Here is a 23,556-nt window from a genome sequence, read left to right on the forward strand (position 1 = left end):
TGTAACTGCATCATGCGTTGTGAAGCGGTTAATACTATAATGGCCTAATGGACCAGGTCCTTCTGCCCACTTGGATTTAGCCTGCTCTCTATGAGAAAGCTAAATCCCAGTCGGCTAAAGGACCAGGTCCCTGTGAGTGTTGTAATACTAGACCTAGCAGGCTAAAGGACCAGGCCCTTCCTCCCACTTGGATTTAGCCTGCTTTATATAAGAAGGCTAAATCCCAGCCGTTGATTTCTTGGTGTCTTTATTTGAAGTAAATAGATTTTTCAAGTAAGTCAACATCCAAAGTTGTACATTCATTTTTAAGGCTGTGTGCCCACGATGCAGAAATGCTAAGGATTTTTTCCTGAGCGTTTCTGCATCTCCCTGGCAGAAAAAATACATGCAGATTGTACATGCGGATTGTACATGCAAATTGTACATGCGGATTATACATGCAAATGGCATGGATTTATATAGTGTGACCGTAAAGAATGTTAAAAAATAAATCTATACTTACCTTCCGATGGCCCCCGGAGTCTTGATTCCATGCGTCTCGGCTTGCCGGCAGCTCTACACTGAAGGACCTGCTGTCACATCACTAAATGACATCAGCGCAGGTCCTTCAGTCCACCGCGATCTGCCGGCAAGCCAAGACAAGCACACCGGGGGCCATCAGAAGGTAAGTATAATATTTTTTTTTTATTTTATTCTTTTTTTTTTACAGGTTCTATGGTACCCGAGTCCGGAGGAGAGTCTCCTCTTCTCCAGACCCGGGTACCATCCGCACATTGAAACGCATGGAATGCTCATGTACAGATCCAGTGATGCGGAATCCAAGCGTTCCCATGCAAGTCAATGGCGGCAAAAACGCAACGCTTCCGCAAATTAATTGGTAGTGCTGCGTTTTTTTCCACAATGATAATCCGCAGCGGAAATTTCCGCAGCATGTGCACAGCACATGCGGATTATCATTGGGGAACATGGCAGGCCTTGCCGCTGTGGAAACACTTAAAAAACGCATAGTGGGCACACCGCCTAATACCATTTTATATTTTTAATGTATTTCGATTCAGCCAAAAAAATTAGCAAAATTTATTATTTTGTGATAAATAAAACTAGCAATTTTATTATACAAATAATTACACTCAGTGCTGATTGTTCAGTTTGTCCAAAATTCAACTTTTTACGAATGTAGACCAGTGCTGACCGACAGCACCACCGTTTTTAATAGTGGACGGAGCTTTACAGGGAAAAGCGTAACGGAGCGCAGCCGACAATCATCAGAATTTACAACAGAAAAACAATGTAAGTTAGTACAGAAATGTACAGGGTTACGGGAGTATAAGGACGTCCTCCGTGCAACAACTCTATTCTAGCTGACTCACTACAGAAAACCAAGTAAATGAGCTGAAGTGTAAATTGATATATGTGGAAAGTGTAAGAACACGTTCACACTATGGCCAGTCCAGTGAGAAAACACAAGATAAAAAAAATTAAGCATATACCGTATTTAGTGACAAAAATGTTAAATTCTTGGATAAAGGTTGGACTTGATGGACCTAGGTCTTTTATCATCCTATGTAACTACAACCCCTGGCAAAAATGGTGGAATCACCGGGCTCGGAGGATGTTCATTCAGTTGTTTAGTGTTGTTGAAAAAAAGCCGATCACAGACATGGCACAAAACTAAAGAAATTTCAAATGGCAACTTTAGGGCTTTAAGAAACACTAAAAGAAATCAAGATAAAAAATGTGGTACTCAGTAAGGGTAATTTTTTTCACACCAAGTAGAGGGAAAAAATTATGGAATCATGAAAAACAAACACACAAAAGAATACTCAAATACATCACTAGTATTTTGTTGCATCACCTCTGGCTTTAATAACAGCTTCCAGTCTCTGAGGCATGGACTTAATGAGTGACAAACAGTACTCTTCATCAATCTGGCTCCAACTTTCTCTGATTGCTGTTGCCAGATCAGCTTTGCAAGTTGGAGCCTTGTCATGGACCATTTTCTTCAACTTTCACCAAAGATTTTCAATTGGATTGAGATCCGGACTATTTGCAGGCCATGACATTGACCTTATGTGTCTTCTTTCAAGGAATGTTTTCACAGTATTTGCTCTAGGATGCATTGTCATCTTGAAAAATGATGTCATCATCCCCAAACATCCTTTCAATTGACGGGATAAGAAAACTATCCAAAATATCAATGTAAACTTGGGCATTTATTGAAGATGTAATGACAACCATCTCCCCAGTGCCTTTACCTGACATGCAGCCCCATATCATCAATGACTGTGGAAATTTGCATGTTCTCTTCATGCAGTCATCTTTATAAATCTCATTGGAACGGCACCAAACAAAAGTTCCAGCATCATCACCTTGCCCAATGCAGATTCGCGATTCATCACTGAATATGACTTTCATCCAGTCATCCACAGTCCACGATTGCTTTTCCTTAGCCCATTGTAACCTTGTTTTTTTCTGTTTAGGTGTTAATGATGGCTTTTGTTTAGCTTTTCTTTATGTAAATCCTATTTCCTTTAGGCGGTTTCTTACAGTTCGGTCACAGACATTGACTCCAGTTTCCTCCCACACGTTCCTCATTTGTTTTGTTGTGCATTTCCTGTTTTGGAGACATAGTGCTTTAAGTTTCCGGTCTTGACGCTTTGATGTCTTCCTTGGTCTACCAGTATGTTTGCCTTTAACAACCTTTCCATGTTGTTTGTATTTGGTCCAGATTTTAGACACAGCTGACTGTGAACAACCAACATCTTTTGCAACATTGCGTGATGATTTACCTTCTTTTAATAGTTTGATAATCCTCTTATTTGTTTCAATTGACATCTCTCATGTTGGAGCCATGATTCATGTCAGTCCACTTGGTGCAACAGCTCTCCAAGGTGTGATCACTCCTTTTTAGATGCAGACTAATGAGCAGATCTAATTTGATGTAGGTGTTAGTTTTGGAAATGAAAATTTACAGGGTGATTCCATAATTTTTTCCTCTGCTTGCTGTGAAAAAAATTACCCTTACTGAGTACCACATTTTTTATCTTGATTTCTTTTAGTGTTTCTTAAAGCCCTAAAGTTGCCATTTAAAATGACTTTAGTTTTGTGCCATATCTGTGATCTGCTTTTTTTCAACAACATTAAACAACTGAATGAACATACTCCGAGCCCGGTGATTCCATAATTTTTGCCAGGGGCTGTATGTAAATAAATAGTGTGCTATTACAAATTATTTACTTACTATAGGCTCAACTTGTTTTTTTTTTTTTATTGAGATTTGTCTCACTACAGAGATGACTAGATTGGAGTTGCTGCACTGAGGTTCAAGATTTCTGGCACACAGAACAGAATAAGGATGTCCATTGTAGCGTTCTCACTACAGAGATGACTAGTTCAGAGTTTCTGCACTGAGGTTCATGATTTGTGTGCACACAGTACTGTCTATCATGGCTCATTCAGACATCCATACACATCTCGGAATGCAATGCATGTACTGGCCTCGGGTCTCCTGACCCAAGCATGAGGCTTCATGTATTTCTATGAGGCTGTCACACTCTGGGTGGCAGAGCCTTGGCAAGTCCATGCATTGCATTCTGAGGTCAGACCGAGATGCATGGACGTCTGAATCAGTCCTTATACAGATTACACTAAGGCTTCCATACACATAAAGCTAAAGTTGGGAGAAAGATTAGAACCGAAAAATAGGTTACCATACACATATATAAAGGAGATAACAAGTATCTCCATATTAGAACCTATTCAGAGGACTATGTATCTAGGGCCATTCGTATAAATAACATATATATATTCGTATAAATAACATATATCCCGAAGTGCCTAAGCAAGAAGAAATACGAATATACGGCCAAAAAATATACTAAAAAATATCTTTATTGGAAAAATATATATATAGATAAATAATCACAACATCATTACAGGTTATGGTGGCACGACATATGTCAAAAGACATTACACAGAGATAAATAAAACATACTTAAAAACAACCACCAGGTGTCACCACAGAATACAGGTATCGCATGCCTCATATATCATTATGGACTATAGCCATATCAATTAGGGTAATCATATCTGGAAACTGATGAATGGCTACCATAGTTATCACTAACACAACCACCTAAAGATATACACCTTCATTATATATATAAATTATAAGAAAATAACAAAAGAAGGAAATAACACATCAGAGATATGATTCACCTTTGTATTGGGATCGAGACTGCACGCTGTGTGGCTCCCCGACGCGCGTTTCGGCGCTCCTGCCTTTGTCAAGGATAACCCCTTGGTTGTGTTAGTGATAACTATGGTAGCCATTCATCAGTTTCCAGATATGATTACCCTAATTGATATGGCTATAGTCCATAATGATATATGAGGCATGCGATATCTGTATTCTGTGGTGACACCTGGTAGTTGTTTTTAAGTATGTTTTATTTATCTCTGTGTAATGTCTTTTGACATATGTCGTGCCACCATAACCTGTAATGATGTTGTGATTATTTATCTATATATATATTTTTCCAATAAAGATATTTTTTAGTATATTTTTTGGCCGTATATTCGTATTTCTTCTTGCTTAGTGTAACGGGTCTGGGAGGCGGAACCTCTGAGCTACTATACAAGGGGGCGGCCCTTGTAAGGGAGCGGGCGGCAGTCTCTGGATGAACGGACAGGGAGATACGGCAAGTGATCAGGGCAGTCTCTGGGTAAAGGGTAGGTACGACCTGTGATGGCAGAGCCTCCGGGTAGGCTAACAGGCAGATGGTAGATGTGTGCTCCCAGGTGAGCAAGCGAGAGTCTCTGGAATAACAGGTGGTCACGGCACGTGACGGCGGAACCTCCGGGCTGGCAAGCAGGCAGGTAACGGAGAAGCGCTCCCAGGTGAGCGGGCAAGAGTCTCTGAAGTAGCTGATGGTCACAGCACGTGACAACGGAGCCTCCGGGCTGGCAAGCAGGCAGGTAACGGAGAAGCGCTCCCAGGTGAGCGGACAAGAGTCTGAAGTAGCTGATGGTCACAGCACGTGACAACGGAGCCTCCGGGCTGGCAAGCAGGCAGGTAACGGAGAAGCGCTCCCAGGTGAGCGGGCAGGCTGGTCCTTTAGACAGACTGACAGGAGTAGTAAGGCAGACCGTCGGACCTCAGACTGGCAGACAGGTAACAAGTATTCAGGCAGGAATCAGGCAGGTAACTGGCAGAAAACTGGCAGGTAACTGGCAGGAAACTGGCAACGGGACCTGAGGGCTGAAGCACAGGTGAGACACAGGTGCAAACAACATTGCTCGGGCACCTCCATTTTGGAGGAGGTGCCTTATATATGATGAAGTCCTCCGGCCATTGGCCGGGGACTCCTTAGGACGGCGCGCGCGGCCCCTTTAAGAGGAGGGGAGCGCGCGCGCCCTAAGCACAGGGGCCGGGAAGGAGCGCGCGCTGAGAGCAGAGCGGGAGGAGGACGCCGGGAAGGAGCGCGCGCTGACAGCAGAGCGGGGAGAGGACGCCGGGCACGGAGCAGAGTGGTGAGGGGAGCAGCGTCCCTGCCTAGCAGAGGGCAGGGACGCCAGCGCTACAGTACCCCCCCCTTTAGGCCCCCCCTTTTTTAGGCCAGACAGAAATTTAGCTAGGATGAGAGGGGCATGGATGTTCTCCCGGGGCTCCCACGTTCTCTCCTCAGGACCAAACCCCTTCCAATCTACCAGAAAAAAGGTCTTTCCTCTTACCCTTTTGGTGGCAAGAATGTTCTCTACCTCAAACTCGTCCTCAGCAGAAACCGGAGCAGGAGGCGTACCTGTAGACTTGGAAAAAGAGTTAAGTACCACAGGTTTGAGGAGAGATACATGGAAGGAGTTAGGGATCCGTAAGTTGACCGGGAGTTTCAATTTATAGGCCACCGGGTTGATCTGACTGATGACCTCCAGTGGGCCGATGAACCGAGGCCCTAACTTATAGGAAGGGATCTTGAGCCGGACATATTTGGACGAGAGCCAGACTTTATCCCCAGGACGGAATTGAGGAGGGTCCAGACGTTTTTTGTTAGCGTGTCTTTTCATACGCTCGGAAGACTGAAGGAGTGCGGATCGGGTACTCTCCCAAATGGAGGAAAATTTGCTAACGAGAGATTCCGCAGCCGGGTTGTCCACCGAGGTGGAGACAGGAAAAGGAATCCGAGGATGCTGACCAAAGACTACAAAAAACGGGGATTTGGAGGAGGATTCGCTCTCGTGATTATTGTAAGAGAACTCGGCCCATGGTAGGAGATCCACCCAGTCAGAATGGTGGGCATTAACGAAGTGCCGGAGGTAACTGGTCAGGTTCTGATTGATCCGCTCCACTTGACCATTGGACTGTGGGTGGTAAGCGGAAGAGAAGTCCAGGGAGACGTCTAGTAGTTTACAAGTGGCTCTCCAGAAGCGTGAGGTGAACTGTACCCCACGATCCGACACGATGTGGAGGGGCAGGCCATGAAAACGGAAGATGTGACGAATAAAGTCTCTAGCTAGCTCGGGTGCAGACGGGAGGCCTGGCAGGGGAACGAAATGAGCCATCTTGGAGAAGCGGTCAGCGACCACCCAAATGACCGTACAACCGGCAGAGAGTGGGAGGTCAGTTATGAAGTCCATTGCAATATGCTGCCAGGGGGCAGCAGGTACTGGGAGCGGAAGGAGGCGACCGGCTGGCAGATGTCTCGGAACCTTGTTGCGGGCGCAGGACACACAGGCAGAAACAAAGTCTATTACATCCTTGTGCAGGGTAGGCCACCAGTAGTGCCGGGAAATAAGCTGGAGGGTCTTCTTCTGACCAGCGTGGCCAGCCAGTTTAGACGAGTGACCCCAGTGAAGGATCTTCTCCCGATCAGGTACTGATACGAACGTCTTTCCGGGAGGAAGACGATTTAGACTCACGGGAGCCACCTGCATTACTCTGGCGGGATCGATGATGTGTTTCGGATCTTCCTCGAGATCAGATACCAGAAAGGATCGAGACAAGGCGTCCGCCTTGACGTTTTTGTCAGCCGGGCGAAAATGAAGGACAAAATCAAAACGAGCAAAAAACAAGGACCACCGGGCTTGGCGCGGGTTAAGTCTCTGGGCATGCTGGAGATAAGCCAAGTTCTTGTGGTCAGTGTAAATTATTACCGGGTGAAGAGCCCCCTCAAGCAGGTAACGCCACTCCTCCAATGCCAGTTTGATGGCCAATAACTCTCGATCTCCTATGGAATAATTGCGCTCTGAGGAGGAGAAGAGTTTAGAGAAGAAGCCGCAAGTTACCATCCTCCCGGAAGAAGATTTTTGAGTAAGTACCGCTCCAGCTCCAGAGGAGGAGGCGTCCACTTCCAGGAAGAACTGCTTGTTGCCGTCCGGGCGATGCAGCACCGGGGCGGAAGAGAAGGCCTGTTTTAAGGAAAGAAAGGCTTCTTCTGCTTCGGGCGGCCACTCTTTGGGATTAGTACCCTTACGGGTGAGCGCGGAGATTGGGGCAGTCCGGGAAGAGAAGTGTGGTATGAAGAGGCGGTAGTAGTTGGCGAAGCCCAGGAACCGCTGAATGGCCTTCAGCCCCTCCGGTCGAGGCCATTTCTCGATGGCAGACAGTTTCTCTGGATCCATTCGTAGGCCGGTCTGAGAAATAATGTAGCCCAAAAACGGAAGCGAGGTCTGCTCAAAGAGGCACTTCTCGTATTTAGCGAAGAGGTGATTCTGCCTGAGCCTGAGCATGACCTGACGAACGTCCCTCCGGTGAGTCTGGAGATCCGGAGAGAAGACCAAGATGTCGTCCAGGTACACCACTACGCAGGAGTAGAGAAGGTCCCGGAAGATGTCATTGACCAACTCTTGAAAGACGGCAGGAGCGTTACAGAGACCAAAGGGCATTACCAGGTATTCATAGTGGCCGTCCCGGGTGTTGAATGCCGTCTTCCATTCATCCCCTTGACGGATACGAACCAGGTTGTACGCCCCACGGAGGTCTAGTTTGGTGAAGATTCTAGCCCCCCTCAGACGATCAAATAATTCTGGAATGAGCGGAAGGGGGTACTTATTCTTCACCGTGATCTGGTTTAGGCCTCTATAGTCTATACAGGGACGGAGAGAGCCGTCCTTCTTTTTAACGAAAAAGAAGCCTGCTCCCGCCGGGGAGGTAGATTTCCGGATGAATCCCCTGGCCAGATTCTCCTCAATATATTCGGACATCGACCGGGTCTCAGCAGCGGATAAAGGATAAATACGCCCACGGGGAGGAGTAGTACCGGGTAACAGGTCGATGGGACAGTCGTATGGTCTATGAGGGGGTAATGTCTCTGCCTCCTTTTTATTAAAGACATCAGCATAAGACCAATAAGGAATTGGAAGTCCAGGTAGATTAGCTGGGGTAGGAGAGGGACGGACGGGATGGACGGGAACCAGGCAGGTCTTATGACAGTCTTGTCCCCAGCGAAGGACTTCTCCGGTTTGCCAGTCAAGCACGGGTGCATGTCTCTGGAGCCAAGGCAGACCTAGCAAGAGGGCGTGAGAGAGTCCAGGCAGAACATGAAAGGAGATACTCTCAGAATGCAGCATTCCCACCTGCAGAGTAATGGATTCGGTGATGAGTTGGATGGGGCGTGGTAAGAGCCCCCCATCCACGGCAGCCACAGACAAGGGTACAGCCAGAGGTTTGGTGGGGATGCGGTATTTCTCTACCAGGGACTGTGAAATAAGATTCCCGGCTGCTCCAGAGTCCAGTTGGGCTAGTTCGAAATAACGGTTCTCCCCGTAGACGATTGAAACTGACAACAGCAGGGATGGAGAGGATTTATTCTTGTCTAGGTGGACCTCTCTGAGCGAACCTAGACACAGGCGTTTCCCGACCTTTCCGGGCAGGCACGGATCTGGTGCTCCTTACTGCCACAGTAGAAGCAGGTCCCCTCGGCACGGCGTAAGTCCTGTCGGGTCTTGACCATCTTGGTCTGGTCGACCTGCATAGGCTCAGGAGGGTGTACCTGGTTAGAGACAGAAGGAGTGACGGGTTTCTGAAAAGTAGGAGCTAGACGTGGTAACCTCCTCTCACGGGTGACCTCTCTGGCACGCTCCTGGAACCGTAGGTCAATCCGGGTGGCAAGAGTTATTAAGTCATCGAGAGTGGTAGGAGTGTCCCGACCGGCAAGTTCATCTTTAATACGGCCGGACAGACCCTCCCAGAAGACGGAAACCAGAGCGTCGTTATCCCAGGTCAGCTCCGAGGCAAGGGTACGGAACCGTATGGCATATTGGCCCACGGTGAGACTCCCCTGATGGAGGCGTAGCAACGATGATGCAGATGAGGTCTTCCGTCCGGGTTCGTCGAAGACTTTCCGGAAAGCCGTGAGAAAAGCAGGCAAGTTGGACACCAGGGGGTCTCCTCTCTCCCATAGAGGATTTAGCCAGGCCAGGGCCTCCCCGGTGAGATGGGACATGATGAAGGCAATTTTGGCCCGGTCGGAGTTAAACTGGTAGGACAAAAGTTCAAAATGCAGGGTGCACTGATTTAAGAAGCCCCGAGCCTGGACGGAGTCGCCTCCGAAGCGAGGAGGTGCAGAAAGCCGGGGTCCGGGGTAGGATACCATGGTATTAGTGGGCAGCGGAGCTGCCGGATTGCAAGATATGGCACTGGCGGAGGTTGTTGGTGGATCAGACAGAGTGTTCAGGCGAGTATTAACATTCCGCAGGTGACCCAGGATGGACTCCTGTTGGGACCTCTGACGGGACAGTTCAAGACAGAGGTCCGAGAGCGAGGGAGCTTGGGTGCCACCGGGTTCCATGGCCCGAGCAAACTGTAACGGGTCTGGGAGGCGGAACCTCTGAGCTACTATACAAGGGGGCGGCCCTTGTAAGGGAGCGGGCGGCAGTCTCTGGATGAACGGACAGGGAGATACGGCAAGTGATCAGGGCAGTCTCTGGGTAAAGGGTAGGTACGACCTGTGATGGCAGAGCCTCCGGGTAGGCTAACAGGCAGATGGTAGATGTGTGCTCCCAGGTGAGCAAGCGAGAGTCTCTGGAATAACAGGTGGTCACGGCACGTGACGGCGGAACCTCCGGGCTGGCAAGCAGGCAGGTAACGGAGAAGCGCTCCCAGGTGAGCGGGCAAGAGTCTCTGAAGTAGCTGATGGTCACAGCACGTGACAACGGAGCCTCCGGGCTGGCAAGCAGGCAGGTAACGGAGAAGCGCTCCCAGGTGAGCGGACAAGAGTCTGAAGTAGCTGATGGTCACAGCACGTGACAACGGAGCCTCCGGGCTGGCAAGCAGGCAGGTAACGGAGAAGCGCTCCCAGGTGAGCGGGCAGGCTGGTCCTTTAGACAGACTGACAGGAGTAGTAAGGCAGACCGTCGGACCTCAGACTGGCAGACAGGTAACAAGTATTCAGGCAGGAATCAGGCAGGTAACTGGCAGAAAACTGGCAGGTAACTGGCAGGAAACTGGCAACGGGACCTGAGGGCTGAAGCACAGGTGAGACACAGGTGCAAACAACATTGCTCGGGCACCTCCATTTTGGAGGAGGTGCCTTATATATGATGAAGTCCTCCGGCCATTGGCCGGGGACTCCTTAGGACGGCGCGCGCGGCCCCTTTAAGAGGAGGGGAGCGCGCGCGCGCGCGCCCTAAGCACAGGGGCCGGGAAGGAGCGCGCGCTGAGAGCAGAGCGGGAGGAGGACGCCGGGAAGGAGCGCGCGCTGACAGCAGAGCGGGGAGAGGACGCCGGGCACGGAGCAGAGCGGTGAGGGGAGCAGCGTCCCTGCCTAGCAGAGGGCAGGGACGCCAGCGCTACACTTAGGCACTTCGGGATAAAGCTAAAGTTGGCAGAATCAGCCAACAATCTGACGGGTATTGGGGCTTCCCGCCTCTTCCTTGATAATTGATGTCAGGGGAGAGAAAGATCCGGCGCGTTGGAATTCCAGTAGTTGAACTTCTTGTTCTCTCTGAAGATAAGCTGCCACCAGTGGAACTCGACACCTGCTCTCTAATAGAGAGCACAAGAACATTTGGCTAAGCACTCCTTATGATAGTCATGAGACAGCTTTCAACCATAGGATTGTAGGGATTGGGTGTTTATGGGCCTTAAACAGTTTGTGTAGTGAAAACAAGTTATCACCGATCCAAGAGACAGGTGATAACTTGCTGATCAGTGAATGTCCGACTCACACTGCTTGGAAAAATGGGGAATTTTTATCTCTGTTACAGAATTAGGCCTCTTTCACACGTCCGGATTAGTGATGAATGAGCACTAAAATGCTCGGGTCGAGCAAATTGGAATGCTCGAGCTTTCGGTCCGAGTAACGAGCCCAATGTAAGTCTATGGGAAACTTGAGCATTTTTCCGGCGCCCCTCCCCCCTTCCTGGAGGTCTGCAGAGGGCCTAAAAAGTGCTGAAATGACATGAGAATAGCATGGGGAAGACCCTGGAAGCATCTCTGACTCCTAGGTCACTGCTGTGAACAATTTTGTCAGAATATTAATGCCACTTTTGCGGGCTCACAATAAAACATACAAAAACGAAGCCAAAATGGATTTTCTTGGGAAAAATGTTAAAGAACATCTTTTCCAGGGTAATGACTTGTATATAAGGTAAAATAAATAACCAAAAACAAAAATGCTCTTCCTCTCCTTTGGCTATGTTCACACGTAGCGTTTTTGCACTTTTGCATTGCTTTCAACTGTGAAAAATACATTTACTGGTAAATGTTATTGTGAAGAAACGGCAGCAGGGAGACCCCACAGAATCTCGCTGTTGCCACCACTTATAATGGATCCGCCACCCGCCTGATGTCACACTACGCCAGATGGAGCACGTCATACGGATCTACCCGTTGCACCTACATGACGTTCTGCACCCCCCTCAAGGATGCTTAAGGTCAGATTGGTACAGTTCTATACAGTCACCCCCTGTACACATGGGTACAGAGAGGCACCAGGGAGTGAGAAAAGGTGTTCCACTCAGCCACTGACATGGCACCACACTCGCTCAAGCCCCTGAGAGGCTCTTTCACTACTCCAGTGAAGTAGAGCCTTGTCGGCCTGGTAGAGCTGCCACAAGTTTCTATTTGATATTCTGTAACGGACTTATATCTGTCTAGAAACCAGCCCGGTAGCATGTTCATTGGACCGAACAACAGACGTAAGGTTCGTGGATCGAGATAAAAGAACAGCCCAAGTACAAAAGTATGGTACAACAAGTATAAGCAGAACTTGAGTCAATTACCAGTTTAGATGGAATGGCCTGGCTTGTGTGGGAGGGCTGCCACATGGAAGGCTGTGTGCCCTCGCTTAGTGGATGGACTTTTCCCACATGTCATGTCAGGGTTCCTGGAGTACTTAACCCCTCTGGCTGACTCCCAATCCGGCTTTGTGGCTACGCCCAAATCTCCTCCCCTGGTTGCTCTTAGCGAAGAGACTCCCAAAACCTCTTTACTGGATGGTCTTAAGGAATCGCTTCTGCTACTCGTGGAGACCAAACAAAGTGGTCCTAGGGGCTTCTGAAAGGCTGTGCTGCATATCTCCCTTTCCTTGCTTGCTGGGCGGTGAAGAAAGGAATGGTGAGATTCTCCATTCTTTTAGGTTTCCAAAAATCCATTTTGTGTATCACTCGGATGTATCGTCTTCCCATAATTCGCTGTTGATTTATGTTTCTTGAACAAAGAATCACATGGCGTGGGGGGAAGGGCCCGCCTCCTGCAGTTGCTGGGGGATTTCTCACGCTTGTCGGCCCCCTCCTTTGCAAGCTGCAGTTTCAAATTTCACTGTACATGGAGATCTCTGTAATCCTGCCAACAGTGCACAGTGATTGACATGGGATTACCTTGAATATCTTCAGTCATTTTAACATTTTACTACCTTATCTGGCCTTGTGGTTTGTGACACATGATCAGACACATCCTGTTTCATTTATGAAGGAGGGATTCTGAAAGTCACAAAGCCTATTTTTTATAGGGCCATCAGGCGGCCCTTACTATTGTTAAAGGGCCAGCAGTCAGCCCTCACTAATGTTAGAGGGCCAGCATCTGCCTATGCTTTGTTGTTCCCATTATTAAGGAGCGGTTCTCCTATACTGTTATGGCAAATGCAGTGACTTCAAGGGCTGCCAAAAATTAAGACACACTCCAATACCCCTTTGAAAAGACATAGAGGAAGACCTCAGTAACAAAATGTTCCCATTACAAAGGAGCGGTTCTGCTCTAAAGTTATTGCGTATGCAGTGACTGCAAGAGCTGAAAAAAAATTTGAACGCATCCCAATACCCATTTGAAGAGTCATAGAGGAGGGCCTCAGTAAAAAAAAATGTTCCCATTATTAGGAAGCGTGACAAAAACGCTAGCGGCAGGGCAGGCCAGGACCTCCAAGGCGTAGAGAGCCAGTTCATACCACGTGTCCAGCTTGGATAATAATTATAATTATAAGGCACGGAGGAATAACGGAGGACGTTGGTACGGTTGTCAAGTTACTCCTTCAGCATCTTCGAAAAATTATCCCTCATTGTGAGAGTACTCCGCGCATCAAGGCCTGTGAGATGAGTGGGTCTGAGAAAACTCTTCCAGACCTTCGACGGTGTTCCCCTGCCTCTGCTGAATCGTATTTACAGTGGGTACGGAAAGTATTCAGACCCCTTTAAATTTTTCACTCTTTGTTTCATTGCAGCCAGTTGGTAAATTCTAAAAAGTTAATTTTTTTCTCATTAAAGTCCACTCTGCACCCCATCTTGACTGAAAGAAAACAGAAATGTAGAAATTTTTGCAAATATATTAAAAAAGGAAAACTGAAATATCACATTATTATAAGTATTCAGACCCTTTCCTCAGGCACTCATATTTAAGTCGGTTATAGGAAGTTTCGCCCCCAGCAGTTCGCCCCATCTGTTCACCCCAGGTACATTTCGCCCTCGCACATTTCGCCCCCAGGAATATTCGCCCCCGTACATTTCGCCCCCCATGTTTTGCCCGCGGACGTTTTCAAACTGTTTTATTAAAACACTTGTATAAATAATTCTAACAAAAAGGAGACAGATATAAATATATTTATACAAACAAATGTAGAACAATGAACTTTACTAAACAATACGTAGAATAAAGCCAAGTTGTACATTAGGGCCAATGAAAACAAAAACCTTTTGTGCCCGAGTCCACAGCACTTTAGTTGTAAAAATTGTTGAAAAATGTGTTTTCTGTATTTACCATAAAATTCCTTTCTGTTTGGATATATTAGCCGACACAAGAGCGTGAGTATACACCCGGCCACTAGAGGGCATTCCATCTTGTAACCCCGAGATATACCAGGATCAGGGCGGTGGTGTCCATATGAGCCATCCAGATCTCCCTGAAGGAGAGACGCCCCCCCCCCCCTAAGCTGAAATGACCACAGGAGGCTGCCTGTGGGGCTCTCTGCAAGATGACAGGGTGCCTGGAAAAACTGAAAATAGGCCCAGGAGGGCGCATATTGCTAACCAGAAAAGATTCTGGAGCTGTGAAACCACACGGTGTCCCCAAATGGCAATGGCGACAGAAGGCACCTGGGTCTTCTGTCTGGATGTTTGCAGAGGAAAGGAATAGTGCAAGGATAGGAGACAAGAGACTGCAAGAGAGCCCGCAGCAATGCCAGCACCGGCAGGAGCCCAGGAAAATAAACACTGTGAAAACTGCTTGAGGGGAGATAAATCCCACTCTCCAACCCCCATCACCCACTGACCCCAAGCTGGGTGGGGTAGGTTGGAGTATCATGGCACCCTATAGGCAGAACAAAATTTGCAATCTACAGGGTGGGCCATTTATATGGATACACCTAAATTAGATGGGAATGGTTGGTGATATCAACTTCCTGTTTGTGGCACATTAGTATATGGGAGGGGGAAAACTGTTCCAGATGGGTGGTGACCATGGTGGCCATTTTGAAGTAGGCCATTTTGGATCCAACTTTATTTTTTTTAATGGGAAGAGGGTCATGTGACACATAAAACTTATTGAGAATTTCATAAGAACAACAATGGTGTGCTTGGCTTTCCTTAATTTTTTTTACAAGTTTATGACCACTTATAAAATGTGTTCAAAGTGCTGCCCATTGTGTTGGATTGTCAATGCAACCCTCTTCTCCCACTCTTGACACACTGCTAGCAACAGCGCAGAAGAAATGCTAGCACAGGCTTCCAGTATCCGTTGCATATTGTATCCTCACAGCATAGACAGTTGCCCTCAGATGACCCCAAAGATAAGTCTAAGGGGGTCAGATCAGGAGACCTTGGTGGCCATTCAACTGGCCCACGATGACCAATCCACTTTCTAGGAAACTGTTCATCTAGGAATGCTCGGACCTGACACCCATAATGTGGTGGTGCACCATCTTGTTGGAAAAACTTAGGGAACGTGCCATCTTCAGTGCATAAAGAGGGCAACACATCATCAAGTAGCAATTTCAGATATCCAATGGCATTGAGGTTTACATTGATGAAGAATGGTCCCACTATCTTTGTACCCCATATACCACACCATACCATCAAGATACGAGATGTGCAGCATCTGAAACAACAGATACTGGAAGCCTGTGGTAGCATTTCTTCTGCAGTGTTGCTATCATTGTGTCAAGAGTGGGAGAAGAGGGTTGCATTGACAATCCAACACAACATGAAGTTGATATAACCAACCATTCCCATTTAATTTAGGTGTATCCCTATAAATGGCCCACTCTGTAGTTGCGATAAAAGCCTTATTGTGAGAGACTACCTGGAAACTACCTGCACCCCTGGAGCAGAAGCCAGTGGAGGTTGATCAGAGCCTAGAAAAAAAAAGGCAACTGGTCAGAAGTAAGGGAACGTGAGTGGGCCCCATAACACAGATAACGCCTCCTAGGATGGCGCAGAAAAAATCAATAGAAAAGCATCAAGAGAGTACAGAAAGAGAGGGGGGGAGACATGGCAAAGAAGGGGGGGAGACACGGCAAAGAAGGGGGGGGGACACGGCAAAGAAGGGGGGGACACGGCAAAGAAGAGGGGGGAAGACACGGCAAAGAAGAGGGGGGAAGACACAGCAAAGAAGGGGGGGAGACACGGCAAAGAAGGGGGGAGAGACACAGAAAAGAAGGGGAGGAAGACACGGCAAAGAAGGGGGGGAGACACGGCAAAGAAGGGGGGGAAGACTCGGCAAACAAGGGGGGCAGACACGGCAGAGAAGGGGGGTAGACACAGCAAAGAAGGGGGGGGAGACACGGCAAAGAAGGGGTGGAAATATGGCAAAGAAGGGGGGGGGAGACACGGCAAAGGGGGAGGGGGAAGACACGGGACCCCGAGCACCAAGCAAGTAACAGCGCTTCCTCCTTCCCCACACAGACCCCCAGCACGCAGCCCCATGCAAATAAAAGGATCCCCTCCTTTCCCAGGCAGATCCAAACCTACAAAATCCTCCTACAATGGAGCATGAGGCCCCGCCCCTTCTGGTGACATCATCAGATTGCATGCTCACATGGGTATGACGTCAGCAGAGGTCCTTTAGCCGACTTGGCTTTACTGTCTATCCTGCCTGTTTCCCAGGTGGCTCCTTCTGTTCCGGTGTGCGGCTCAGCAGGTGCAGGTCTGTGCAGACTCTGCGCTATTCTCTGTGGATTATTCCTCTTCCTTCTATATCGCCGCCATACTCCACAGCGCTGTACACATTATTATCGCTCTCACTATAGTCCTTATTCACACCTGCGATTCCTATCTGTGTCTGTCCAGTGATTGCTGTTTCCTCTTTGCCTCCAGACAGTAATGTCCTCCCCTCTGTACCGGCCACTGTAATAATTCTCCCTTCTCCCCCTGTGACCCCACAAGATAATATTCCCCTATTCACCTGCAGCGGCCAGAACTCCTTCTATGTGTCCGAAATAGTATTACTGCCCCCTGTGTGCCCCCATATATTAGTAATGTCGCCTGTGTGCCCCCATATATTAGTAATGTCCCCTGTGAGCCCCCATATATTAGTAATGTAGCCTGTGTGCCCCCATATATTAATAATGTTGCCTGTGTGCCCCCATATATTATTGTCCCCTGTGTGCCCCATATATTAGTAATGTCGCCTGTGTGCCCCCATATATTAGTAATGTTCCCTGTGTGCCCCCATATAATAGTAATGTTCCCTGTGTGCCTCCATATATTAGTAATGTCCCCTGTGTGTCCCCATATATTAGTAATGTCCCCTGTGTGCCCCCATATATTTGTAATGTCACGGGCCATATACCAGGATGCACTATATGGGACCATTATACTGTGGGTACTGTATGTGGCCATTATACTGTGGTGCACTATATGGGACCATTATGCTGGGTTGCTGCACTATATGGGGGGGCATTATACTGTGGGGCATTATATGGGGCCATTAGACTGTGGGGCACTGTATGGGGGGGCATTAGACAGTGGGGCACTGTATGGGGGGGCATTAGACACGGGGGCACTGTATGGGGGGCCATTAGACACTGGGGCACTGTATGGGGGGCCATTAGACACTGGGGCACTGTATGGGGTCATGATACTGTGGGGCACATTATAGTGTGGAGCACTGTATCGGGGGGCCATTACACTGTGGGGCACTGTATCGGGGGGCCATTAGACTGTGGGGCACATTATAGTGTGGGACACTGTATGGCGCCATTATACTGAGGACTCGGTGACTCTGAAGAGCGGTGTAGTTACTGAGGTCACTGCTCATCAGAGCCGCCAGGTCTTGTGGAACGCAGTGGGCCCCAGAGTGGCTGCTGCTACGGCCTATGGAGCGTCGTCCTCTGAACAAGGCTCCATAGCCTTTGGATGTTGGATTCAGGGATCAGCGTGGGAACGCCATGGACTACGTCGGACCTGCATTGTTTTTTTTTTTTTTTTTTCAAAAATAAATTGGTGAACCAGGAAGAGTGTCGGGGAGTCTTTCTTCAAATAATTTTTTTTTATGTCTGTGTATTTTTTTCTCCATTACTAACCCCAGGGCTTGATGCCAAATGTGTTTTTTGACAATTCACAGCTGACATCAACCTCAACTATCATTACCCCAATTGCCACCGCACCAGGGCAATAGAGAAGAGGTGGGCAAAGTGCGTATTTTCAGGCTGGATAGGGTCAATAACCAGGATCGTTCTGAGCCTGATATCAGCCCGCAGCTGTCTGCTTCACCTTGCCTGGTTGCGAAAAATAGTGGGGGACCCCACGTGGGTTTTTTTTCATTTATTTATTAGGGTAAACACCCTTTAGTGCCACATGAAAGGCACTAAAGGGTGCAAGTTTATTATATGTAGGGGCTTGTGAAATTATATATAAAAGCATCAAACTTCTGTGTGTGAATCAGACATGAGATCTAACGTGACATAAGATTACAGTCCGGGGAAGACGGGAAACATTCATATAGACGGCCGGTGGAGATGTAGTCAATGATGGACTCTGGCCGAATATTTTTCTAGAGCCGTAGTAGATGATGAACCTGTTGTCCTCCTCATGAAGTAGTTATTTCTTATGTTACATGTTATGAATATCTCCTGCAGTATTACTAATGCTGATTCCAGTGTCGGTAAATGGGACGAGAATTAGCTTTATGGAAGATGAGTTTATGAGAAACGTGTTCAGCTGCAGACTCTGAGGAAGAAACTACTTGTTGTCTGTGGCCTAAAATATATAGGTTTTATTACTAGATGTAAAGCAGAAAACTAAATACTGTAAAATAATAAATCTCCTCATGTTTCCCTTATTATCTCCAGTAATTGTAATATTACACAGGATTTTTATGATGTTCCATCGGCTCATTTTCTTCTTGTCAGGTCAATATCAGATCTTCTCAGTGAATATCTTCTATGTAAGAGAATTTTCCTGATTCTCCCATCAAAGATCGAGATGGACAGAGACAAGATGGCGGAGAGGATATTACACCTCACCCTAGAGATCCTCTTCCGGCTTACTGGAGAGGTGAGAGATTCTGATGACATCACATTACATCATTCTTATCTATGGGAATAACAGATGGACAGAACTGGAGAGGTGAGGACTCTGGAAATGTCTGTAGTGAGATTTATTAATGTGTCTCTCCATAATCAGGATTATACAGTAGTGAAGAAGACCTCTAGTGAGCGCTGTCAGGACCCTGTGTCTGAGGGATGGGGAAGACCCCTGAGCCCAATCACGGGGCCTCCACCACACTCCCTGATACATAAGGACATCAATGACCAGAAGATCCTAGAACTCACCTACAAGATGATTGAGCTGCTGTCTGGAGAGGTGACACTGCTGGGACATTATACAGTAACGCTATGAAGGGATTGGGGGATGACGGTATCATTGTATGTGTCAGGTTCCTATAAGGTGTCAGGATGTCGCTGTTTATTTCTCCATGGAGGAGTGGGAGTATATAGAAGAACACAAATATCTGTACAAGGACATCAAGATGGAGGTTCCCCAGCCCCTCACATCACCAGGTAATAGGACTAAATACACACGGCCTATAATTATCTGTATGTAAAGAATGAATTCAGTCCCTGTATGTGTTTCCTCCAGATCTATCCAGTAAGAGGACAACACTCCACGTCATAAATTCCATTATGTTTTCAATCCTAAGGAATTCAGATTAGTGCACAATCTCTCCTGAAATGGGGGCGCTAATACTTTCTCTTTTCTTCTGGTCAGGACTCATAGTAGCTCCAGTGGTCCACCATAAATGAATAAAGTCCGGTTTAGTGTTGGTGTTCTCCCCCCATACATAAAATTTTGTTGGAGATGTAACATTTTTTTATTCCATATCTTTCTTTACAGCTTAATTCTGTGTGATAGTTTGATTGTGGTGGGATCGGCCTGCCTCACTTATGTGAGTCTGTAACTCCCTGGTAGTCTTTAAAAAAAAAAAAAGGTCTCCATTTTCTCTTCCAAATGCCCTTACGATACTTTAGATAGCTAAGAGCCACCAAGCCCCATACTCTAATTACCCCTGAGAGGTTTCACCACTAGTTACTATTTACTGATGAAGACTGTTGAGTTTGATCATTTCAATAGATGTGTCATTGTCTATACTCACACTTTTTGACTCCACTAGTTAGTGTCCAAAATAGGGATTGCCTTGCCCATCACCCTTTACCCCTCTACATAGATCTGGACTTGCACCCCTAGGCTTGGGCCATGGTGTTACCTGCTGTTCTTTGGTGTGAGATGGGAAGAAGAATAGTCATGTAGCCGGGTCAGAGCCAAGGGCTGGAGAGAACCTCGATCTCCCAGAGCTTCTGGTTCTGATGTCTCCTCCATTACCAGCGCCGCCTGCAGAATGAATAAGGTGACAGAGGCAGATGTCGCAGGAGCAGATCCCAGAGAAAATGGGAGATGCCTTTTGCAGAAGCCCTAAAATAACAAAATTGCTGAAAACGAGAGCAGTAGAAATCCACATAAGTGACTCCATTTTGGAAATTATAACTCTCAGTGAATTAATCTATAGGAGTAGTGACTATTTTGACTCCACAGGCACTTTCCTGAAATTAGCACGCAGTGGATGTTGGAGAAAGAAAATTGCAAATATACCATTTTATTACCCAACACATAGTGCCCAGATTGTGCTCCAGGAGACACACACCGTAAATTAAGTGGGTTCTTCTCACTATAGTAATGCCGAATACATGGATGATAAATGTGGTTTGGGCGCACTGCAAGGCTCAGAAGCGAGGGGGAGATTTCAATTTGGGAGAGCGGATATTGCTGGATTGGGTTATGGAAGCCATGTTACCTTTCAAAAGCCTTTGAGCCACTAATGGTGTAGAAACCTTTTGGTTTTCCACTGACACATGATGGACCTGAGTGGGGGCTTGTTTTTTTTTGAGATGAGTAGAAGTTTTTATTGGTATTATTTTCGCCTACATAACATTGTTTGATGGCTTTTTATTCCATATTTGGGAGGCAAAATGAACAAACAGTTGAACACCTCGCTCTACTGGTTCATCCTATGAGGTTTTCTATTAGACTGTGAACTGTCATTGTCTTGATGAATAATTCAATATTTTACATAACTTGCCATTTTTACAGACAGTTTAAGTAGAAATGTTCAAAAATATACAATTCAAGGATATTTTATTCTAAAATAATAATTGGTTTTTTTCTTGGCAGATGACTGTACCAGGAGATCAGAGGGACAGCTGACATCTTCAATTTTTAAATCAGATGATCTTGAGATCCCACAGGATACAATTGAAGTGAATGCCATTACTCCAGATATACCATCATCCCTTCACAGCAAAGATCTGTCATCTGATCATTTGAAACATGTCCTGTCTTCTGATTCATTACCGACTACTAAGGAAAATCAAAGTCACAAAATAAGCATTAAAAAACAAACTGCTCCTAAAGCAAAGAAGCCATTTTCACATTCAGAATGTGGAAATAATTTTCCCCTCAAAAAATGTATTCTTAAACATCAAAAAATTCATACGACAGAGAATAGCTTTGCATGTTCCAAGTGTGGGAAATGTTTTAACCAGAAATCAGATTTCGTTAAGCACCAGAGAACTCACACAGGGGAGAAGCCTTTTTCCTGTTCAGAATGTGGGAAATATTTTAACCATAAATCAAGTCTTGTTACACACCAGAGACTTCACACAGGGGAGAAACCATTTTCCTGTTTAGAATGTGGAAAAAGTTTTGTGAGAAAATCATATCTTTTAAGTCACCAAATAATTCACACAGGGGAGAAGCCATTTTCATGTTCAGAATGTGGGAAATGTTTTAACCATAAATCAGATCTTGTTACGCACCAGAAAAGTCACACAGGGGAGAAGCCATTTTCATGTTTGGAATGTGGAAAATGTTTTAAACTGAAAGCGCATCTTAATAGACACCAGAGAATTCACACAGGGGAGAAGCCATTTTCATGTTCAGAATGTGGAAAATGTTTTGTGAAGAAAACAAGCCTTCTTAGTCACCAGACAACCCACACAGTGAAGAGGCCTTTTTCATGTAATTAATGTGGGAAATGTTTTACACGGAATCAACTTTTAATAAACATCAGAGAACTCACACAGGGGAGAAGCCTTTTTCATGTTCAGAATGTTGGAAATGTTTTAACTGAAAATTGTATCTTCTTAAAGCAGTTATCCACTACTACTGACAACTCCGGAACCAGGCAGTAAGAACTAACATTGGCATTACCTAAGTGTCACAGGTGAGTTTATATAGCAGTGGCCAACACTGAACAGCTGAGACAATCCAGGTAGGAAAGCTCCAGGTGCTTCAACTGAACAGATTAACCCTTGCACTGCTAGCAAGGAAAAAAACTGCACTTTTGAATATGATGGTGAAGTACTTTTAACCAGTGCAGAAGTACATGAAACCAGGCACCGCAGTCTTCTGGCCCCTCTCTGTTGCGGTAACCCAGGGACTCTAACTCTGAAATTGCAATCACTATTAAGCCTCAGCCCTAAAGTACACCACATATTTAAGTTCTGGTATTTTTTGGGGAAAAAGGTAACAATTTTAATGGAAGTGGTCATCAGAACGTGATACCTGACCAACCTAGGTGGGGGGATGTGTTAGGGGTCCTATTACCTTACCCTGGGCTGCAGAATTAAGAATCAACCTTGCTTCTTGTTTTAATAATAACACATGAAGATTTCCAAATTGTGGAGGGAACTTGACCTTTTTTATTCCAGCAAAACACTTCGGATCAGCATTATGATAATCATGCATGTGTCTTCTAAGTGGAGAAGCTCCCTTTCCAGTGATTATAGAGCGATAATGTTCTCTAAATCGGAAAAAGGTCATATAGTTTTACCTTTGTTATAGAATTTACATGGGGAGATGACGTATACCACATGCTTAGTTCTACATGACACAAAGTCCTTCACATGTCAGGTCAATGGTCCTAAGCAGAAGCTTTTATCTGATCTGCAGGTGGCAGAACGAGCAGCTGCCGCATCTGAAGGGTCTCTAGCCAGTTACCTGTATTGTGTTCAGTTCTGTTTCTGACTATTAAATCTCCCAATTTACTACTTCTACATGAAAATAGGAGTTTATTATTGGCTTCTCGTTTAGCTCTTTGTCGCTTTCTATCAGGTGTCCGTTTTGTCTTATAGCTGTATGGATCACCTTATCCATTGCTTTGTGTTTGACAGTTAAAGTTAACCTCTCTACGGTACTCTGCTTTTTCTTATCTTTCTGTTTTAATAAATCTTTTTGATTTTTTTTTACTGACTCTGTCTGTTCATTTAGTAGGGGTAATGGATATCATCGACTAAGAAAATTTATTTTTGAGTTCATTTGCTTGTCTGGAAAATGTGTCATCATTGTTATTGATCTTTCTTAATCTCAGGAATTGACTGTAAGGAGCCATCTCTTTGTGTGCTGTGGATGTGCACAGTTATAATGTAACAGCAAATTTGTTGCAGTGTTTTTTTTATACATTTCTGTAACTATTTTTCCTTCCTGTATGTTTATTTTGATATTGAAATATTCTAATGAGTTCCCCCACAATTTGCAGCAAATTTCATGTTTTGAACATTAATTTTAATTCAGATAGGGAACAAAAGAAAAAAAACCTGCATTAGTGCCCACCCATCCAATAAACACATCATCTACATA

General features: G+C 46.1%; 1 protein-coding gene across 1 annotated transcript in view; it reads left to right on the forward strand.

Annotated features, from left to right (window-relative positions):
* Positions 1–23,556, forward strand: part of LOC141197638 (uncharacterized) — an 87,741-nt gene that overhangs the window by 48,550 nt on the left and 15,635 nt on the right. The window contains 4 exon segments of the mRNA XM_073662721.1: positions 18,774–18,918; positions 19,048–19,227; positions 19,301–19,424; positions 21,091–21,917. Coding sequence (XP_073518822.1) covers positions 18,774–18,918; positions 19,048–19,227; positions 19,301–19,424; positions 21,091–21,917 — 1,276 coding nt within the window.

Source organism: Phyllobates terribilis, unplaced genomic scaffold, assembly GCF_046119375.1.
Source record: "Phyllobates terribilis strain yellow unplaced genomic scaffold, ASM4611937v1 Scaffold_85__1_contigs__length_6476398, whole genome shotgun sequence".
NCBI classification, from domain to species: domain Eukaryota; kingdom Metazoa; phylum Chordata; class Amphibia; order Anura; family Dendrobatidae; genus Phyllobates; species Phyllobates terribilis.